The 16,528-nt window shown below is 41.2% G+C and overlaps 2 protein-coding genes across 2 annotated transcripts in view; one reads left to right on the top strand and one right to left on the bottom strand.

The window, feature by feature from the left end:
- Nucleotides 1-2,995: 2,995 nt before the first annotated feature.
- On the top strand, nt 2,996-13,924 carry LOC306934658 (E3 ubiquitin-protein ligase DTX3L). The gene is made up of 5 exons (XM_079517318.1): nt 2,996-3,241; nt 5,267-5,986; nt 6,490-6,825; nt 8,456-8,673; nt 8,880-13,924. The coding sequence occupies exons 1-5, from the start codon at nt 3,218-3,220 to the stop codon at nt 8,947-8,949; spliced, it is 1,368 nt and encodes a 455-aa protein (XP_079373444.1). The 5' UTR covers nt 2,996-3,217; the 3' UTR covers nt 8,950-13,924.
- Nucleotides 13,915-16,528, bottom strand: part of parp8 (poly (ADP-ribose) polymerase family, member 8) — a 59,388-nt gene continuing 56,774 nt past the window's right edge. The window contains exons 28-30 of the mRNA XM_079516861.1: nt 16,374-16,443; nt 14,399-14,483; nt 13,915-14,049 (exon numbers count right to left, since the gene is read on the bottom strand). Of these exons, the coding sequence (XP_079372987.1) occupies nt 13,947-14,049; nt 14,399-14,483; nt 16,374-16,443 (258 nt within the window). The 3' untranslated portion in view covers nt 13,915-13,946. The remainder of the gene's footprint in view (nt 14,050-14,398; nt 14,484-16,373; nt 16,444-16,528) is intronic.

Here is a 16,528-nt window from a genome sequence, read left to right as displayed (position 1 = left end):
TTTTTGCTCAAATGTCTGCAAATGTCTGCAAATTACATTTAAACGTTGGCTATTAAAAAATAGCATATCTACAAGCTCACAGTCTGTCACTTTTTGCTGTGCTGCTGTGTACTATAACTCCACACTGTGGTGCTTGCAAGACAGCTGAGTCCTGGCTGATCAGATTATGAATTGTACTTAATCCTTCCTTGATATGGCTCCGTTCAATATCACTAATGTGCATTCTATTGGCCTGCGTTCGACAGATGTCTAAATCCCACTCAATCCGATCTACATAATACTGCGTGGCTGCGGCTAAATCCCACACGACTTTCCCTTTTGCCAGTTAAGACAGATATAGATGGTTGCATTTCCTATAAGAAGTAATATAGCACATATCCAGAATTAGACCCGGGCCTATCAGATGACAATCAGATATTAGTGCGAATGCCGTTTTATTTTAGCCCTATTTTCATTCATTCATTCATGCATTCATTCACAGCAAGATTTGCAAATGATCAACATTGGTAAGACAAAAATAACCCTACATTGATTTTATTGTTGTTATTATTATTATTATTACTATTATTATTATTATTATAATAATTATTATTATTATTATTATTATTATTATTATATATTTTATTCATGGCAAAAATAAAAAAAATAACAGTATATAATAATATTAGCATGCAATCATACGTTTTGGTACATACATATTGCCTTCATTAGAGGTAGCATTCATTGAACATTTGCATAAATGTGTGACATTGATTTGGTAATTGTTAATCATGTTTTACACATGCAGATCCAAAGTTATATCTTTGATTCTTTACTCAAATTAAAATCAACTTGTAGATTGGGCTCTATTTGGTGAAGGGAAAACATTGAAGACAATAACGTCCAAATACAGTTGTAACTCAGGTGCTTTTTATTATATCTGCACAGAAAGAAAGAAAGAAAGAAAGAAAGAAAGAAAGAAAGAAAGAAAGAAAGAAAGAAAGAAAGAAAGAACAAGTTAAAATATGGAGATACGATGTTTTGGCCCGACAGCAACGATAATATAGTATATAGATCTACTGTGGACAGTTTAGTAAAGCTTAGAATGAGGCATGTAGAACGAATAATATGACCATCCATCCATATGCCTAGCCCTAGATCCATCCATCCCACACACACACAGTGATCCTGGAAGATGGTCCATCTCCACAAACCTTTGCAGCCTCCTATATTGGTCCTTATGAGAGTCTCAGTGCATTGTTGGATATGCTGAACAAATACAGGTTCTCTCTCTCTCTCTCTCTCTCTCTCTCTCTCTGTCTCTCTCTCTGTCTCTCTGTCTGTCTGTCTGTCTGTCTGTCTGTCTGTCTGTCTGTCTGTCTGTCTGTCTGTCTGTCTGTCTGTCTGCCTGCCTGCCTGCCTGCCTGCCTGCCTGCATGCCTGCCTGCCTGCCTGCCTGCTGCGTGCAAATTCAATTCAATTCAATTCAATTCAATTCAATTCAATTCAATTCAATTCAATTCAATTCAATTCAATTCAATTCAATTCAATTCAATTCAATTCAATTCAATTATGAGAAGCATTCTTATATTGCCAACGCATTAATGACATACATATATTATTCAGAATCAGAACAAATACTACAAACAAGACAAGAAAAACACAATAGACTTGCACAATAGACAGGCTTGAACATTTGGCTTTCTCACCTCATATAGTCAAACTGCATCTTTTTTTGTTATTCTCGTGAATCTGGGGTATAGAATTTTTCTCTTATGTGTTTATATTTGTGACATGCAGCCTCTCTCTCCCTCCCTCCCTCCCTCCCTCTCTCTCTCTCTCTCTCTCTCTCTCTCTCTCTCTCTCTCTCTCTCTCTCTCTCTCTCTCTCTCTCTCTCTCCCCCTCCCTCCCTCTCTCTCTCCCCCTCCCTCCCTCCCTCTCTCCCCCTCCCTCTCTCTCTCTCTCTCTCTCACACACACACACACACACACACACACACACACACACACACACACACACACACACACACACACACACACACACACACACACACACACACACACACACACACACACACACATCCAACTTCCATAAATAGCTTCATAAATAAACAAATCCATAGATAAATACAATAATTAATGAATAAAATGTTGGGAATGGCTCTTTGCAATAGAGTTGAAATCCACCAGTTACACAATTACCACCAGTATTACTATTATATAGGCTATATTTCATAGACCATACAGTGTAAAATCCATGCATTGTTGAATGTGTGGAATGTAGTGCCCCGTGTGGACAGAACATGTCACTGCTCTCCGTTGGTCTACTACAGCATTGAAGTAACAAATACATTTAATTCACTTTACTTAAGTAAGCTGTTGGGGTAATTCTTACTAAACTGGAGTATTTCCAATTTGTTATACATTTAAGCAAATATTGTAGCCAAATTTTTTGCTCCACTAATATTAATTGAAACCTTTAGTTACTTTGATTGATTGATTGATTGATTGATTGATTGATTGATTGAATTAACAGTTTGCAGAATTACAGTACATTTCAAGCACGACTCAACTTTTATTATCACAACATTATAACCACTTAAGCCCTATACTCTGGCTATTTGAAAATAGACAATCTACAAGCTAAAAACGTGTCGACACGTAGTGAGCTTGTAGATTTGCTATTTTCCGAAATATTTTATATATTTTATACATTTGAAATGGGAATATGGGATGGGACACATTCAGCTTGAATACTTTTGGTAGTTCAACTATATTTTGATACCAATTCTTTTGTACATTTTCAATACCTGACTTTTACTTGTAACAGAGTATTTCTACAGACAGTGTGATATTATTGATACTTTTACTTAAGTGAAAAGTATGTTACTTTGTCCCACCACTGCCACTAAGCGGTGCTCTACTGACCTCTGGTGGACAAACCGTAGTACTGCGCACACTCACGTCGGCGCATGCGCAATGTGCTCACATGGGACTTACTTGGGGAAAACGAAAGTCAAGATATCTGACTGTTGTGTTTACGTTTTGTGATCTCGATTTTCTCAAACAGTGTTCATATTTCGCAATATAACTGCAAACACGTTGTTAGGAGTCAGGATGCCTCGGAAAACACAGTTCATAAAGATTCAAAATGTAAATTTAGGCCGATCTGAAAAGGAAGGCAAAGAAAAGACAAGATAAGGAAAAATAAGTTGGTCTCCCCAGCAACCTGCGCACAATGGCTACCGCTGCACCACGGGAGGTAAATATTACTAATGTTATTATTATATTGAAGAATGAACGGTTACTGCATGGGAGATAGCTCAGGTAAAGTAGACTGTGTGCTTTATAAAACTATCCACAAACATGGAAGAAGTACTCACATGTTTTACTTAAGTAGAAGTATCAATACTGCAATGAAGGTTTACTGTTACAACAAGTACAATTCCTGTATTAAAAGGTGCTTGAATCAAAGTACAAAAGTAGGCTATTAGAATCAAAATCATAGTGAGAGTAACAAGGTAAAAGTACTTATTATTATGCAGTGTCCCATTTCACAAGTACAATATGTATTACAAATCCTTAGTAGAGCCACACACACACGAGGTTAGTGTATGTTTTGAAATAACACTCAAAATCAGGGATCCTGACGACCTGACCCATCGAATGACCACCCATGGAAACCTAGTTACACACTGACTGTACAGCTATATGCAAATTTGATTTAGTGGAGTAAATGGTACAATGTTTGTCTCTGAGAGTAGAAGTAAAAGCATTGACCATTGTAATTGAACATTGTAATCACAGTAAAAAAACATAACATTCACTTATGTAAATGTATTTAGTTACTTTACACCACTGCGAGAACTGATTGAATGTTTAAACCAGTGTTTCTCAAACATTTTCAAGTCAAGGAGCCCCAAATGAATTTGTCCACGGACCATCCCATGATCTAAAACATATTGTGTGCCAGGGACCCCCGGCCCGTTTATACGTACCAGATGTGTGGTGTTAAAAATGGTTTCCGAAAATATTTAATTTTTTTTCACTTTTTTCCCAAGCTCAGGCGTTGTAAGCTTTTTTGGGCTTGTTTTCAATAGACCTGGTTGCTTATTTCTCTCTGTATGAAGCTTTTGGAAAACTAAAAGTGGATCTATCTATAAATGCACCACATCTCTGTACGTGTGTTATGTGTATGTAATCCACGTAACTCGAGAACCGTTCGCCCCACCGACACACATGCTCCACACCACCACAGGGAGTGCAGTGCCCGGCCTTGAGTCGGGGGGATACACCGTTGTCCAGAACCAGCACAAAAGCCTCTGCCCAGGCTCTGGACAGGGCCCAAATTAGCCATATTGATCACACCTGATCACTCCTAGATCTCCATATATGGAGCTGGCCTGTTCTGACATCACAATGATGTTCTGACATCTGCATAGACATTTCCAACTTGCATCGTTCCAAGTAGGCCAGTGCCCTGCCCAATGGGCACTTTGTTGACTAAACACACGTTTTCTGCCAGAACTTTAAAATGGATATTATGAAACTAGAGGATACATCTGACTCCCTAATGAATTATTGAGTGTGAATACACACACAGCGCCACGGCTATAAATTGTCCTACCCAGGAGGTCATAGGTGAGACATTGGGGTGTGAGTTTCAAGCAGCAGTACCCCTTGTCAACCAGTAGGGAGTGGGCGAAGACCTCCAACCCACAATGATACCCGCCATCCATACTTGGCTGCGGACCGCATCTGAAATGATTTGTGTGAAAACATTAAATTACATAAATTATATAAAAATCAAACTTGTGTGAAGTGAGGGGCGCTCTTATCATCGTACATCATCCATTCATTGTCAATGGGAATGTAATCTTTGTGTTAGGACAATAGCCGATTTGCTCTTCCACACATAAATTCTCCATTCATTGTCAATGGCATTTCCTGTTTGCATTAGGACAAGAATCTACACTATAGCTGAATATAGGAGGGGCTAGCACGGCAGCGCCCCTAAAAATAATTAAAAAAATCAAGATGTTTTAACTAATTTAGGACAGGAACTTTTGGAGGGTTTATCAAGCTAGCCATGTACAGTATATAACAATAATTTTCTTTAGTTTTTTTTTTACATTATTGAATAAATATTTCCTTCAGAAAACTGAAGGCATTTTTAGAATCGGCCTCAGGTCTATTATTTAATAATTGTGACATGCCTAATTGATTACATAATGGAGTTATACCGTGTAGAACTAGCTTATAAACAATGTTCTCGCTTTCTCTCTAGTTTATTACAGATGTTGCCGTCACCGTTTGCCGGGAGAATTACAAAGACGGGAGCCACCTAAAGGACATTCTCAAAGGGTACAACGCTGCGGAACAAGGATCGTGTTACCATGTCCAAGGATCCTACCAGGACATGGAAGACCTATTCATGAAGTTGTCCACGCTAAAGCATGTGTCCGCTATTAGCACCAAGCATCCAAGCCCAAAAAATGACCAGGACAAGCACCCTGTCAAACCTGTCAAACCGGTCGAGGTGGATGGAGTTATTATGGACTACATTGTGCAAGCACGTTCCAAGGAACTTCAGAGGATGGAAGAAAGAAGCGATGTTGTCATCGAAACGCAGCCGAGCCCCGGGTCTACGGCGCACAGCAGTAAATCCACCCGCAAAATGCTTGTGACGTTCAAACCGCGACACCGCCGAAACGCGCCGAACCCCGTTCACGCTCACCTCGTCAGAGAGCGATTTGTCTCGTTCTACCAGAGGATCGCCACAGACCTGCAGAGGAAGTCTCTCCCCATAGATCCACTCGATCACAAAGGCCTGCAGAGGAGATTCACTCAGCTTCTCCTCGTCCCAGAGGGGGGCAGCAAGCGCACAATAGTCACTGGGACGTTTGGGCACATCGCTGCTTTGGAAGATTTTCTTCTCGGACAAAAAAATGCGTCCTCCAGCTCCAGAGACAAAGACAAACGTAGAAGTCCAGTCCACACTTCGACGGTAGGCCTGATCCCAATTATCTTATCACAACCAGCCTGATCACAACCAGTGTCAATTTTGATGGAAAAGTTAGATTTAGTTGTAGGCTTTTGGATACATTTTTAAAGTTTTAGTAATATTTTAGTCATTTGAGATTTTAGTCTAGTTTTAGCGGACTAAATCTACAGTTGATTTAGCCGACTAAATTGTATTTTTATTTTTGACAGGCCTCAATGGCATTGTGATGCTTGATTTATACTTTGCTTAGTTTGCCGTGTGCCCAAAAATATGCACCCACGCATGGCCAAGCATAAAATTACTATTCCACTATTTCCTCCCTAACATTTTAGCCCAGTTTCTATTTGTTGATGAAATTGTTAGCATATTTAGTCATAGTTCTCCTCCTCATGGGTTAAGGGATACACAGGGGTCCCCAGCTATTTTTTTTAAATTATTTTCTTTAAGAATTGTGAAAATACGTGTAAATCTTTGAATATACTGTATATATTTCATGACCGTGACAGGCCTGTGCAACGGACAGCAGATCACCAGTCACCTCCCCAGCACGTAGCGTTCAGCCAGACGCGGAGGAGGAATTGTGTGCGATCTGCATGGACACCATCGAAGACTCGCAGAGAAAGACTCTGCGATGCAAGCACGTGTTTTGTCGGGAGTGCCTGCGGACGGCTTTCGACTACAAGCCGGTGTGTCCCACGTGCGGCGAGGTGTACGGCACTCTGAAAGGCACACAGCCCGAGGGAGGGAGCATGGATGTCTCCACCAACAGGTCCTCTCTGCCCGGATACGAGAGGCACGGAACCATCGTCATTCGCTACAACATTCCAAGCGGCATCCAGTCGGTAAGACAAATCACTGATTAAGCCATTACAACCGGGAAATCATCTGTGTCATTTTAGATTTTAGCTAGATATATTTAGAACAGTGGTTCTCAGAAGTAGCAGATATTCAAGCTAGCCCGTGCTCAACATTAAAGTGTTTTGAAGCGAACCGCCCTAGGTCCGAAACGGTTGAGAAATGACAGAGTTCCCGTGTGGGGGAATTAGCAGACAACAATCTCTCTCACAAGTTAGTGTGGTATTAGGGACTTTAAGTAAAGACTGTTTTCAGGACGGCTCCGCTAGGCGGAAGTACGGCGGCTATGACGCCGTCGCCGTAGCTGTCAAAATCGTTAAGCAAACAGCCGTTGGCGACGGCGACATTGGTTCCCATGGTGACACGTCTATGCAGCATGTGTCAAACATAAACACTTTTTATGCCAACACATTACACAGCATAAGAGAGGTGATGGAGCAATCGGTGTAAATGTATGACAGCTGTAATTTCAATAAACATGGTTATGACATGGCGTTGTAGACACTACGTGTAAGTGTTGGTTCTGCCGTAGTAGAAAGGGCTGCGACGGCAAGCAGGTTTATGTATCGAGCACTGATCCATTTCCGGTGGCCGACTGCCGTAGCCGTCGTTGCTTAAAGGTGTAGTGAAATGAAAAATACGTTTTTCACACTTTTAGACCATCTCCGTGGTCATCATATGAGCATACCTAACAATGGATGCCAAAAAATTGGGAAAATTCAAATTTGTGTGTGTTTTTATATCAAAAGTCCACAAAATATTTTTTTTATTACTTCCTGAAAACGTGCTGCGTGATGACGTGTCGAGGCCCACATCGATAAAAGCCAATAAAAATGAAGCTCACCCGTATCCTCTCCATACGTGCGCATCCGTGCAGCACAGCTGCTATTGATTACAGAAATCCTCCGTTTTTATTCCCATTCCAGATAACATCCAGACAGTGTATTACTCGGTTTCAACTTAATCATCACGCTAAAATATGTATCTGAAAACATTATAGGGTAGAAATAAGCCACATAACAGTAAACTGGTACAACTGGCCGTCTATTTGATTTGTAAACAAACACACACCACGCTGCTGCGTATAGCATAGCAACAGTCCCTAGCTACCGTCCCATCGCCTGAAGGGATGCGACGCTCTGATTGGTTCAGAAACTTCATAGCAGTGTTTCAACTTGAGACCGTCTGAAACTTCAAAATAAAATGTCCACCATTTCCGTTTCACTACGCCTTTAAAGTCCATATTATCCCTCCCTCCCTCCCCCCCACCCCCCCCCCCCCCCCCCCTCTCTCTCTCTCTCTCTCTCTCTCTCTCTCTCTCTCTCTCTCTCTCTCTCTCTCATGCACGCATGCGTAACATTGTAATTAGCAGACAACAGTGCAACACTCTCCCTCTGTTTCTATCAACAGCGCCACTTTGGCACCTGGTGCATACATAGGGACATACAGAGATACATAGGGATTAGGGACAGACATTGCTGTTTCTTGGAGTGGCTGCACCACTCAAAAAGACAAAGCTGAGATGGGTGGTTACGCGGCCGAATGCATATCAATTTGGAGGGTCCTTACCTTGACAAACTGCTAATAATCTATAATGCGTGTCCCCTCACTGTTTAGAAGGAGCACCCCAGTCCTGGCAGCAGTTATGAGGGTGCGTCACGCACCGCGTACCTCCCAGACTCGCCAGAGGGCTCCGAGGTACTGGCCCTGCTGCAGAGGGCCTTCCACCAGAGGCTGGTCTTCACCGTGGGACGATCATCCACCAGCGGACGGGACAACCTGGTGACCTGGAACGACATTCACCACAAGACCTCCACGCACGGAGGCCCCACCTGGTAAATGATGATGGTCCGGTTTTTCTTCATGAATAAAATTTATTTTTTTCCCAATCTGTATGGTAGAGTATGTTAATGTATATGTAACTCATTTATGTCTGAGTCTGTTGTGCATTTTGTCTAAATGTTTGCATTAATGGTATTCCTATAAGGGTCTCCATTATTAGCATGAAATACCATTTATGAATATATGTGTTGGTTTGCAGCTATGGTTACCCAGATCCGGACTATCTGAACCGGGTCAAAGATGAACTGAAAGCCAAAGGAATCCAGTAGATCACCTGAAGAACCACCGTCCACCGGACAAAGAGGAACTCCTCATTTAAACCAAGAGTTCCCAAACTTTTCAGGTCGTGACCCGGCCAAAATAATCATTATTTGAATCTTGAACTGGGGAGCCCCCACCCTGAAAATCACCTGGAATTGTGGGCATTATATTTAGTTTGACTCGGTTCCATGGATAAATAATAATATTGTGAAAATAGCCAAACTACAAGGTCACTATGCACAGCAGCCATTTTGGAAAGTGTTACCAATAATACTAATGACGGCATTCTGGTCAAACTGAGTCAGGGTGCTGATATTGAGCACATTGGCACTGGAAACACTGCTACACCAGTGGGTCTCAAAGTGGGGCCCAGGGATCCTCATGGTTCCTTGAGGGGGTTCCAACTAGCCCCTTATGGGTGTGTAACTCTGAGTGTACAAAATACAAATAGAACCAAATTAACCCTTAATGATTCCATTCATTTGGTCCCATTTGTACACTCAGTTATGGGGGTCCTTGGAATAATAATAATACAAAAAGAGAACCATTGTGCTACACTAAATGGAACACAGCCTTCTTTGGTATAAGTGGTAAGACCTGTAAAGTAAGGAAGAGGATCAATTTATTTCCAGTATGGTTGCTGGGTATAGAGCCTACAGTATTATAGTAGCCTACAGTGGTTCATGATGTAGGTTTAAAATTGGGGAATGTTTGACAATATGATTGTAGTGAGATAGCACTGGTATGCTGAGGATATGTAGGTAGGTACGTGATATTTACAGACTGACTGACATACGCACTACATGTACACCCCAGTCTCCATCATATAATGTAAATCGCTCTGGATTAAGAGCGTCTGCTAAATGCCTAAATTGTAATAATAATGCTGCTTATCATTATTATAATAGTGCTTGGCTGCAATGACCATTTATATGAAGTATGAACAAACTATACACTAAGTCACTTCAAAAGAGTAATAGTTTAGTTTTTTCTCAGCCATTTAGAATTTAATGAACATACAAGTACATACGCTAATTATGTTTATACTGTAACTTGTAAAAAAGAAGAAAAAAAAAGAAAAGCCCAATTCATTTTGCAAAAACAATGAAACTTAATAAAGAAAATATGTGGCCTCCGTATTGTGGTATTTTGTACATATTATACAATGTGTGTCATTATATTTACCATTGTGTAAGGCACCAAATGCTAAATAGCCATAATCACCTACCTATTTATGCAGAATGTAAAGTAAAGATGCCCAGATCAAATGAATACTTCACAAAGTCACAAAGCAAATCAAATCAATGTCCTGCTGAACATAATATGGTGGTTACATACAGGGTTGGGATCCTTTTCCTATGGGTTCCCTTTAATGATTTTGGCCTTCATTATCATTTTTGATGAACACAAGCTGAATCAATTTGAACCCTCTGTGTTAGGTAGTTCCAAATGGACCCTTACAGGTCTGAAATGTCTGATTTACGTATCATATTTATGATTGATAATATCACAACTTAATTCAAAATGTATGTTAAACACATTCATGTTTTCTAATAATGATAATCAAAAGTTTTATTGTGAAAACGTTTGATATACAAGCTCACATTGTGAACTTGCAGATCAGCTACTTTCGATATGTTGTTTGTACGAGGATGTATATGTGGCTGAATTGCCTAAGACATTGTATTTACAAATCGAACCCTGAATGTGAGGTAATGAGGATTTCATTTGATCTTTTTTCTTTTACTGTTTAGGAATGGGTCTTTAAAGGTATATTCAGTGATTTGACTTAATTCAAATATCACTTGTTTTTTCTGGATAATCCTCCCTACTATAGAGTGTGCTGACCATATAAGGAGTTCCTCCCTGTCCCCAGTGAGCCCCTGGGGGTCAAAAAACCCTAGTTTCAGTTTTGGTGGCGGGTGGCAAAGCCTTCATCCAATCAGGATGAGAGGGGCCTTCCTCCAATCATGATCGAGTGGGGGCGGGCCTTGGTGCACATGCTGTTGGCCTGTTGCACTTCCCCCCACTGTAGAGCGTGCATGTGCACATTTTGTTACTGGGGCGGACTGGGTGGTTTTCCAAATCACCCAAATCACTGAATGCTCCTTTAACATTCATGATAATCATTGTGTGCATGTAAAGACAATCCATTATCCTATGTCTGTGTTTTCTTAAAATGGTTTGGAGCCTTAAAGATGCCTCGTGATTGGGCTGTCACTTTGCCAGTTTACTTACATGCCTTTGTTTTTTCATATGATGGGAAGAATTGTTAAAAATCTAAATTCATGCCAAGGGATTGGTGGAAATTGTCCTAGTATCCCTACTGTATGTAATGCGTAGTCATGCAGTCAGCTGGGTGTGAACTAAATATACACCATGTATTTGTCCTTTTGTTGTATTCTAGAATTGAATTGAATACTAAATTGTTTGGTGTATGTCAAGATGCTGTAAGTGACATATTTTGTTTAAACCCATTTGTATTAATACTGTTAAAGCTCTTTATTATTGTATAGCGTACGGCTATGTTTGATTACGTTTCATCACTTGTTCATTATGTCTCACTTGGTCATCTTATACATCCTATGACCTCTCTCTGGATGAAAATGGTATCGGGACAGAGCTGGAGAGACGGGGGAAGATCCCAGTTACTGAACAAACCGCTTATCGCGTATTTTATACATACCACTTGACCTTTAAAAGCGCTGTTGTACAGTCCAGTGATTTCCCCAAGAAAGGTAATGCAACTCAATGAGCACAAGGGGGCCTCCTTGGTTCTCTGAGCAGTTTTTAAAAGCACAGCAAAGATAGAAAACAAATATGCAGCAAACATCAACGCTTATAGAAAAAAAACAAAAAATATATATTAGCCAGAACCAAATGAAACCGTTTGAAAATGCTTTTTTCCCTGCTTTTCTTCTTTTCTTTTCTCTCTTTGTTAACAAGGGACTCACCTTCACCCAATATCCAATCAAATACAAAGTGTCAAAGTCACCGTTTAAATCAATGCTAAACATGGGGCCCTCCCTCATTGGTCCGTAACTGAGTGTAAAAGTGGAACCAAATGGACCGTTAAGGGTCTGTAAAATGGCTGTAACTCTGAGTGTACAAATGGACACTTCCATGGACCATTTGTACGCTCTCAGAGTTAATTTAGTGCTGAGGATTTTACAGTGTAGATATAGTGTAGGGTCCCAGTAGAATGCGGTGACACTCAACCGTTTTTAAAATTTTCAAGGACCCCCGGATTGATATGCAGCAGCATTAGGCCACAGAGACCCCCATTTGATATGATTTAGTATCGCTCACTTTGTTTGTGTGGATCAGTGAAATGATGTCGAAATATTTCACACATCAGGCATCTCTGTAAACCCTTTAGCTGTTCCAACAACAAGAAGCCACCCGTGGCCTCGAAACCTCATGTCCAAAACAGTTACTACTCGTCGTCAGGATTCAAATTCAAATGTAGCAGATGGACATGCGTTTCGAGCTTGTGGATCTGCTACTTTTGGTGCTTTTGTGGATCAAGTAGGGCATGAATTTACGAAACTCAGATCATGTGACACGTGATCAAACAAAGTTGTATTCACTAAAGTGTGCCACGTAACAGATGTGGTCAAATGCCATTGACCACATCTGTTCAATGGCACAATTGAGTGAATAACACTTTTTTTTCCTCCATCCGGTTGATTATTGTTTTATTTTCTGTCTAAAAAGTGGATTGGACCAGAGCTTCTCTGCAATATGAATCACACCATGTAAATACAATACATTGTGTTATTTTCTTCCCTGTTTTGTATAGAAGTGTATCACTGCCATGTCAGGGGCGGGGAAAAAAATCCTATTCAGCTACTGTATACATAAACGTTTGTTATAACAATGTGTTTTCTTGTTAAAACATGGAACTTTTCAGTTTTCACCTTGTAACGTCATAACGAATCATGTCATTTTCATCTTGGAAAAACATATTTCTTTCTGACATGGCAGCAATACGCTTTCATACTATTTTGTCTCTGTTGGGTGGAAACCCCATATGTCACAAAAACTGTTACTTTTCAGGATTAAAATTCAAAAGTAGCAGATCTACAAGTTTTGAGCTTGTGGATCTGCTGCTTTTGGTGTTTTTTGTGTGACGGTGTAGTATGATCAAGTATAGGGCGTTCATTTACGGAAAAAAGTATGGAGATTAGAGGTTTCGGCCCGACAGCAACGATTAGTTTTATAAACTTAAATCAAGATTCTCACCTCACCTCATTCTCACCACACTAACGTGTCTTTTCAGTGTATGTGAAAATGTCAATTGTATTCACTACTGTTGAAAATACTTGAAAACTTTTTCAAAGAAAACTAAAATCTTTTCAGATAATGAGTAGTTGGAACAAATAGGCCTATATTACAATAGGAAAAATAAAGTGCGTATAACACTTTCCAGTGTACAGAAAGTACATTGTACTTTAAAAAGGTACAACTCTTCGTAAACAAGATCACGCTTGTACCTTTTCTTAAAACACAAAGGTCTTGTATTTTATTTTATTTTTCTTGAAAAGGCCCTTTAACTACCAGCAGAAGTCTCAAAATATTCAGAGTTCTACCATTTTAAATGTTCTCTTAAAAAACGCCAAGTCAGCTGTCGCATAGCCTACGCCACGGCATGTCACCGTCTTCAGAAAAAAACGCTCGCTTCCATGTTCAATATAAACCTAGAAAAATGTTTCATTCAACAGAGTTTTGCTTTTTTTTTTTTTTTCGTCATTATTTCAGTTGAAAATAGAAGTGGTTCTGCCCACCGCATTTAAAACACCATAGTGACTATTTGATTTTTTTTAACGCTTTTTTCTAAATCACTTGTTTATGTTTATTGGATCACCGCCCGCCCCCCACCCCCCAGGTCTCTCAGGGTGGGTGTGGCCCAAAGGGCGGAGGTGCAGCTGCCGCCCCTACGCCTAAGTAGGGGTGGAGGTGGCGGTATTGCAGGGGGGGGGGGGGGGGGGGGTGACACGTCGGTTCATCCCGTGGCTGTCTGGTTGCCAATGACTCTTAGGATCTCTCGGTGGATGCTAGGGTCCTGTGTGTTGATGCTTGTGTCGCCCACCTGGCCGTCCTCATAGCTGGGAAAGACAAAAAAGGGATATGCCTAATGTAATATAATGACATTACCAAATGGGTCAGCCGTTCTATCCTAAAAGAGTGTATCCCAACCAGGGGTCTGGGCAGTGGTTCTTGAGGGGGTTCCATGTGGTCCCCAGCTAAATGATGGAGAGTTGGTAACCAAATGGACCCTTATAGATCTTTAACTCTTTTTTTTATATATGTTTTTATCCCATGATTTTTGTAACCCATTTTTCACCCCTGTGTCAATTATCTAATGTGATCCTGGGCTCTACAAACCTCTCAATCCTTTTGGGACTGAGAGGCTAAATCTCAAATGGTGGTCCGTGTCTATTATGTAATACTCACACAAAGAAGAACCTGGTGCAGACGTGATCAGTGCTGGGAACGACCCAGATGTCTCCATGCTTGTGCAGGTCAGGAGAAGTGATCACTGCGAGAGAAAGCTTCATTTTACAACCCATCAAATGACCTAAATGATCACATCTGCAAGCTGACACATTGTTAAGCCCGGCTCACATTGCAGGACTTTTACAATCCTAGATTTCCAGGCTGCTACACGGCCTTCAAACCCAGCATTATATTCAGCTGATCAATGGCCATAACTCAGTGACCATTGGGTCACTGAGTTATGGCCATTTTAAATGTAAGAACGATGGAACACTGCTGTAGTGCCCCATGTGTGTGCAATGTAGGGTGTTGATCCCTGAAAAGCATTTGTGCCATGTATGGTGAGGAGTGGAGCAATGGTGTGGCTGTGGCCGCTGGGGGCCCCTGGCGAACCCCCTGGTGTGATTATTGATATGGCCAACCCCTGAACAGTGTTTGTGCCAGGTTTGGTGAGGATTAGCCTGAGCTAACGCTAGACATTTCTGGCCTAGATGGGAGGGCCGCGGCTCAGATTTGCGCGACACCCTGATTGGTTCACCGATCTGTCCGTCAGCCCCGGTCTCTCCTCCCCCCCCAGTGCAGCACTGTTATTGTGTCGACCAGAAGCAGAAACCACTGGTTGCTGGAGTATACCATTCTAACGGACTGTCAAAGTTATTTCCACAGAGTCGGCACACGTTGGTTTGTTTCTTAGACGGTGTGGTGGGTTCTTCAGCCATTCTCCTCATTTTCCTCGCATAGCCTCGTTTGAAGTTCCACTGGTAATGATTTCCTCACGGTGTTATTTTGAGGGGTGCACACCGCTCAGAGCCCTGACGTCACATCATTTGAAGGGACGCCTACGCGGAAGGGTTGACTCCAACGTTTAGGCCAGTGCAGCCCATGCGTAAATCCAGGCTTTCATTTTTCGCGCAGACGAAATGAAAGCCTGGGTATCGAGGCTAGGTGAGGATTAATAATGTTGCGGGGCCCCTGGGCTGGGGGCCCCTGGCCTGGGTGCCACAAGTCTGCATGTTACGTTCGTGACGTCCACCATGGACCCACCGTTGCTCGACCCTCTAGGCCAGGGTTTCTCAAATTGGGTGATAATATCACTTCAGTTTAACCACTTAAACCCTCTGTACTTAGTAAGACGGACCACCAAATCTCCTCGCCAAAAATAGACAATCTACAAACTGTGAGCTTGTAGATCGGCTATTTTTGTGCTGGGGTTCAAGTGGTTAAATGTCAAGTATGAAGTTATTTTCAGTCTGTTCTTGGAAATGAATATTCTTTCACGTTTTCCTCGTGACACATACTGTATCTTAGGGGGGAAGATTTACATATTTTCCGTACCATAATATGACATAATGTAAGGTTCTATAAGTAAGGAAGTCATTCAGGGGTGCCTTGGATGAAAAGAAAAGGCTATTTACCTGGGTGACCTGATCTTTTGGAAATCTTGCAGCCTCACAAACTACATAAAATGCTCTTAACCCATTTTGAGTGGGAACCCCTTTTGGTGGTTACATACATTATGTTATAATTTTGCTATTGAAAAATAGCAGATCTACAAGCTCATAGCGCGCCACCGAGTGGCGCGCTATGAACTTGTAGGTCTGCTATTTTTGAAAAATCGTTAAAATGTGCCTCAAATCTTTCCGAAAATTGTCATGATTTAGAAAACATTTTTTTTAAATTTCGACGTCAGGCCTGAATTGCACAGCACATGCTACAATATTTTAAAAATAATGGGGCATCACACACTACATGAAGTAATACAATGTAAAAGGTGAAGTGATGTGGTTGTGTTTACCTTCACATAAGGCAATGCACTTCATGAAGTAATAACATCTAAAAGGTGAAGTGATGTGGTTGTGTTTACCTTCACATAAGGCAATGCACTTCATGAAGTAATAACATCTAAAAGGTGAAGTGATGTGGTTGTGTTTACCTTCACATAAGGCAATGCACTTCAGATTACGACTCTGCAGGAACTGTGGTTGTTGCCCTTTCTTCTGGGACTGCAAATGGAGAATGTGAAAATTAACCACGTGAGCCCTACAGTAGCATCCCCTTTCTGGGCCGATCATAATAGGCAAAATGGAT

The sequence above is a fragment of the Electrona antarctica genome (assembly GCF_951216825.1).
Source record: "Electrona antarctica genome assembly, chromosome: 12".
In the NCBI taxonomy this organism is placed as follows: domain Eukaryota; kingdom Metazoa; phylum Chordata; class Actinopteri; order Myctophiformes; family Myctophidae; genus Electrona; species Electrona antarctica.
This window is presented reverse-complemented; position numbering and strand designations above follow the sequence as displayed.

Excerpts from the sequence above, each read along its gene's own strand:
- LOC306934658 (XM_079517318.1), top strand. The coding sequence starts at position 3,218 with ATGGCTACCGCTGCACCACGGGAG. Across the intron at positions 6,826-8,455 it reads TTCCAAGCGGCATCCAGTCG|AAGGAGCACCCCAGTCCTGG; the intron begins GTAAGACAAATC and ends CTCACTGTTTAG. Across the intron at positions 8,674-8,879 it reads ACGCACGGAGGCCCCACCTG|CTATGGTTACCCAGATCCGG; the intron begins GTAAATGATGAT and ends GTTGGTTTGCAG.